Source organism: Sprattus sprattus, assembly GCF_963457725.1.
Source record: "Sprattus sprattus genome assembly, chromosome: 13".
Lineage (NCBI taxonomy): Eukaryota > Metazoa > Chordata > Actinopteri > Clupeiformes > Clupeidae > Sprattus > Sprattus sprattus.
This window is the reverse complement of record NC_137911.1, coordinates 12,233,844-12,239,807: the sequence shown is the minus strand read 5'-3', so window position 1 is coordinate 12,239,807 and position 5,964 is coordinate 12,233,844. Positions and strand designations below refer to the sequence as shown.

The window sequence follows — 5,964 nt, the reverse complement described above, 5'->3', positions numbered from 1 at the left end:
TTAATTTCTAACAGACCATGTCATGTGTTATTTACATACATGTAAGACTGTAGGCTCAAGCAGCCGGCTGATTGTAGACGAGTTTCCTAAGAATCATCACTGACCATACCCCAGACCTTTCTTCTGTGTTTCCATGTAGTTTGATCCATCATTGCTACTGATGAAGGCTTCATGCTGTGCAGTTTCCACTGCCTTTTCAAGCTTTGGTGCTGTAATTGATGGCCTGGTAATCACTAAATACCCCTGCTGTTCATATGTGATTCAGAAAAGGAAGATTTAAAGCGGTTAGCTTCAGGACTTCAAATCCATAGAGGAGAAGAGATTCTAATTCCAGTGAATTAGACACAACATCTCCAGATGAGACAGCTCATAACTTATTAAGCTTTTAAACACAAATGAAAATGAAAAAAAATGAATGAGTAATTGAAGGTGTAAATGACACGCTGATTGCAAAAGGGAGTGTTGCACTCATTGGTCAAGCTGGGAACCCTGCACAGCAGACCTTGGCATGTCATTGGTCCTTAACCAATTTGTGGACCGTGATACGTGTGTGTGTGTGTGTTGGTGTGTGTGTGTGCGAGCGCCTGGGCTTCCTTTACCACGCATGCTTACACGAGCCACGTTTTCAAGAGTGCATCTCCTGTACGCAGCACCTTCTTCTTCTCATCTAGGGAGAACCTGATCAGCATCACGGAGCTCATCAGCGTCATGCGGCAGATTCAGAACATTCCGGAGCAAAAGCTGCTTAGAATCGCCGAAGCACTCGATGACAACAAGGACGGCAAGATCGACATTGATGATGTCATGAAGGTGAGACGGAGCAGGAGAGAGGTAGAGACTCAGAGCCTGAGACATGACTATCAGAACTGCTGGTTTTCAGACCTTGTCATTTTAGACTGTTTCTTACCTGTGTGTATGTGTCTGTGAGTGTGTGGTGTTAGTTTTCCTAGTGAAAGTAATTCATGAAGAAAAGAAAATAGCATTTATGTGTATTTAGCACAGCTATCTGCGTGTTTGTGTACACAATGTAAGTATGACCATGTGTGTGTGTGTGTGTGTGTGTGTGTTGGGAGCTTGATTCATTTGGAGGACAATGGCATCTGTGCATCTTACTTGTATTTGTGTGTAGGCACTGTAGATAAAGAGTAACGTGTGTGTGTGTGTGTGTGTGTGTGTGTGTGTGTGTGTGTGTGTGTGTGTGTGTGTGTGTGTGTGTGTGTGTGTGTGTGTGTGTGTGTGTGTGTGTGTGTGTGTGTGTGTGTGTGTGTGTGTGTGTGTGTGTGTGTGTGTGTGTGTGTGTGTGTGTGTGTGTGTGTGTGTGTGTGTGTGCACAGGTGGTGGAGCTGATCGATAAGGAGGACATAGACATCTCCACGGCTCATGTGTCTGAGATCATGGTCATGTTGCAGAAGGAGGAGAAGCTGGTGAAGATGGAAAAGGCCAAGGAGAAGGCCGAGAAGGAACAGGCAGCTGAAGTTCAAAACTAAGGCCGCCGTGGAGAGCCCAAAGTGGGGAAAGGACCGCTGCAGACCCCCATCTCAGCCACCATCATCTTCCAATGCATCGACCTGTTCGGCCTGCCCCACCAACAGCAAACGTCACCGCTGTCTACAGGGTTTGAACAGATGCATTCTTTCTGTTCTTTTAAATCTTCCACAAGAAGCAGAGAAAGGTTATTTCAAGTATCAGGAATGGCTTGGTGTTTTTTTTTTTCTTTCATTTTCTTTTGCTTCATAGAGTTTGAGGCTTAAATATTCCCGGGAAGTAAAAATAAAAACAAAAAAAGCGCACAAATTAGGAACAAAATGTTTGTTCTGCTAATCAAAAAAGTCTTTTTGCTATTGTGTTTAATTGAAAAAAAGTGTAATTGCTTATTTATTGTTAAAAAAGATAACTAATTTAATTCTGATATGCACCTTTTGTGAACTAGAAGAAAAAAAAAAAGATTTACATTCATTCAATTCCAAGAGAATTCCAATAATTTCTCGTGGACGTGAGACTCCTTTGCCACCCTGATGGTCATCATTTCCCCCCATGCCATGAGAGAACAGGAGAGGAGAGGAGAGGAGAGTAGAGGAGAGTACTGGAAGGAGAAAGGAGATCATCTCTTCTGCACTTTTGCACAGAAATCACACCATCATCCACCATTCCACTCTCCTCTTTTTTTGTTGTTTCTCCATTTTTTTTCTCTCTCTTTTTATTTCAGGGACACTAACTACAATTGTCACATCAGGCATTCTTGAATGTACAGTAACTGTTGAGAGGACAGCATACTAATGGTAATGCTAAAGTGTAATAACCAAAGAGGCAGGTTTTGTAATTGTGTGTGATATAAATTACACACAGATTGCTGTGGCTTGATTATGCCAAAGTGGGGAACGTGACTGTTTGTTTGGCTATGCATCTGAAGAGGCAACTGGTGTAGATTTTGTGTAGACTGTTACTGACTGACTGGCAGACTGAGTTGTTGATTGATTTGGTTTATCAAATCAATGAATTAAAAAACAAACAAACAAAAAAAATCATACCTGAGGATTGTTACCTCCAAGCTTTTAACGTGTGTTGGTTTTGACCAATGTGTATGATGTGGCCTTGAATAGAACTGCACAGACTTGCATCCACACACAGTAATACAGACAGTCACACACACAGTCATACACACGCACATTCAAGTAATATTTGACTCGGAGTAAATTACGGTTCTACATATAACCATTTTGCTCACACGAGTCTTGCTTACACTTGCATTTTATTCTCTTCCTCTTTCACGTTTGCACTTGTTCTTTCTCACACTCACACACACACACACACACACACTGACCTTCCCATGACCCGATACAGACCGCAGCGACACAGTTAAAGGCACACCCTTGTGTGGCTACCAGGAACCTGTGTGTGTGTGTGTGTGTGTGTGTGTGTGTGTGTGTGTGTGTGTGTGTGTGTGTGTGTGTGTGTGTGTGTGTGTGTGTGTGTGTGTGTGTGTGTGTGTGTGTGTGTGTGTGTGTGTGTGTGTGTGTGTGTAGGCAAGCGCCAAGGATGAAAAAGCTGTGCAGGGACGAAATCAACTTTAAGCCGTCCCTGGAATCTCAATGTTTTGACGTTTAGGACAGAGAGTGTGTGTGTGTGTGTTGACTTGTCTAACTGAGTGTGTGAGTGTGTGTGTGTCATGCTGTCTTGGCCCAGACGGGTAAGGGTAGGCTGGGTACAGTCAGCTTGATGGCAGAGTAAACACTGGCCCTGCACACACACACATACACACACACACACAGACACACACACACACACACACACAGACACTCAGACAGAGGCATGCACGCGCTAGTGTGAGTTTGAACTCAGAGGCACAGGGTACAGGAGCCTCCGCATACATCATCTCCAACATTAAACATGCCAGCAGGAGCCTACACTCTGTCCCTGACCAGAGCCCTACACACTGTCCCTGATCTGACGCCATGTCTGCTCTCTGTTAGATGTGTGTGTGTGTGTGTGTGTGTGTGTGTGTGTGTGTCAGAGTGTGAGGGAGGGGTTCGAGAAATTGAAGAAAGAACAAGAAAAAGACTTATTGATGGAGATTTTAAAAAAAGTTTTAAAAAACATGCTATTTGTGTGATTGCTACTGCCATCTAGGCCTTAATCTGCCAAGCAGTGATGATTTGCATTCTGTTGTCTGTATATACTGGCAAGGCTTGATTGACACATCCATCATTCATAATGTCTAATTGCACTAGAATCATAGAGAGCTTTTCTGAAGAAGTCTTGATGTTCACTCAGGTAACGACTGTAAAACCCTAAAGGGCAGCTTTAGCAGGAGTGGGCAGAGGGCATTCAAATGTAACAAGAAGGAGGCAAAGACAACACTTTTATATACATCTCAAACAAACATGTGTATATATTACACACACGCACACACACATTGAACTCCATTGAACTTTCTAAGGGGTTTCCAGTAGGGATGAGCCCAGCTATCAGTGAGGTACAGAATCTCTGATGCTTTAAAGTGTTGCATATGGCCTACTCCAGCCAGTGTTCTACACATGATGGGCAGGTGAGAAAGTGTTGCAAAGACAGATCGTGTCTCCTCTGTGCTGTGTGGTGTCGATTCTAGAGAATCAGAGACGACAAGATTCAGCCATAGGGGCTGGCCTGGGATCTGCAGCAATAACACATCACACCTATACTTGTATACACGACAGTCCATTTACTAAGGGGTATTGTGTGAGTTTATATACATTGAGGTCCAACAGTTGAAGTGCGAAGTGGCTTGTTTTTCTCTAGTGTATCATAGTGGAGAAGTATTGGGTGTGCAGGTGATCCGATAATGCTGGGGGTGGCATTTCAGGTTACCTGATGAGCCTTTGAATGCTTGATCTCACCTGTTGTGCAATTCAAATACAAGTTGTTTGGTTGCACTCAGCAGGTGCCAAGTGACTGTTTGGGAGAGGGTGTTATGATTTTGATGTTCAGTTGACAAGGTTTCTATTTGGTGCATCTTGGCGGGTCAGTGTTCAGCTGTGTGTGTGTGTGTGTGCGTGTGTGTGTGTGTGTGTGTGTGTGTGTGTGTGTGTGTGTGTGTGTGTGTCTCCAGCTCATATCATTTCAGGACAGCCTAGTGGCACATTCGTCATACAGCTAATGTTTGCATCATAAGCTACTGTACTCAATGTCACTTCTAGGAGCTTCTAGTGTAAATGCACTATTGGGAGAGTGTTTGGTGAAAGGGAGAGAGAGAGAGAGAGAGAGAGTGTGTGTAATGGGGGTGGGGTGGAACAGAGACACTCTCCAGCTATATAAGTGTGTATTATTAACTGTTCTCGTTAAGAATATTTATGCCATTATTGAAACTGTTGTCGATATTCCTGAAAAAAAAAGCAAAAAAACATTGTAATATGTATTTATTTATTAAATTAAACTGCTGACAAGATTTGATGCTACTGGGGAAAGGACCCAGCTGAGTAATTATTGATGGCTAAGAACCTTTAGAGAAATGAAATTACACTAGATGTTTACTTAAATCAGTAGAGATGTAAAGATATGCAAGCTTTTCATTTTTGCAATGAATTATATTTTACTTTCTTGTAAATATTACACTTATCTAGAATATAGCCCTAGGAGATGTTCAATAAAAGTGGACCGATCTTCTTTGATGTTCATGGACTTGTTTTTTGATTGATTGATATGGTATTTTATTGATTTTGAAACCCATACCCACCTTTTTTCCATCCTCTCACTCACCATCCATCCATCTGTACCACCACCCATCCTTACTCACTCGTTCCTCACTCACCATCCATCCATCCATCCATCTGTACCACCACCCATCCTTACTCACTCGTTCATCGTTCCTCCTCTTTCAGAACACCCCTCTCTTCCTCTGACCCTTCCAAACCCTGACGTCTCACGTTGATGTGGACGTCACTAAAGCCGCCGTACGCACACAGAATATCTTTGTTAAATACTTGAAGTTAACCCCAAACATTCAAAACTAGACAGTTGGAACTTAACCGGGCAAAAAAGTAAAACAGTATCAAAGGGAACAGTTTAACTATCACTAACCTAACACTTTTAAATACTGGAAGCACACTTACGTTGAAGGAACTTGAAAGTGCGACATTCAATCAAGCCAATGCCTGGAAACTGATTGAACCCCTGAACTATACTGATCTAAAATATGTTCTCAGGTTGATGAGGTCAAGTTTGATAAAGTGGTAAGGAGGAGATTTAATGTAAATAGGCCTTAACTGGGGAGGAGATGGGCGATGTTGTAGAAAAGCCTTCAGCGAAGACGGAGTGGTATTTGTGTCAGTCCGATTGGTGTTTATTTAAGAATGGAGGATTTGTTTCATTTTCAAATATCCAGAGGTCTAGATTGGGCCTGACTGAGGCGCCTGGTATGCAACAGTTTGGATCCATTACGTTGGTTTAAAACCTGTGGATAGAAAAAAATGTTATTTGATACTTGGGTCT

General features: G+C 42.6%; 1 protein-coding gene across 4 annotated transcripts in view; it reads left to right on the top strand.

Moving 5' to 3' along the window:
* Window positions 1-5,148, top strand: part of letm1 (leucine zipper-EF-hand containing transmembrane protein 1) — a 28,193-nt gene extending 23,045 nt beyond the window's left edge. For all 4 annotated transcript variants that reach the window (XM_080850615.1, XM_080850613.1, XM_080850614.1 and 1 more), the window contains 2 exons: window positions 672-810; window positions 1,335-5,148. In XM_080850615.1, coding sequence (XP_080706741.1) covers window positions 672-810; window positions 1,335-1,487 — 292 coding nt within the window. In that variant the 3' untranslated portion in view covers window positions 1,488-5,148. The remainder of the gene's footprint in view (window positions 1-671; window positions 811-1,334) is intronic.
* Window positions 5,149-5,964: the final 816 nt, after the last annotated feature.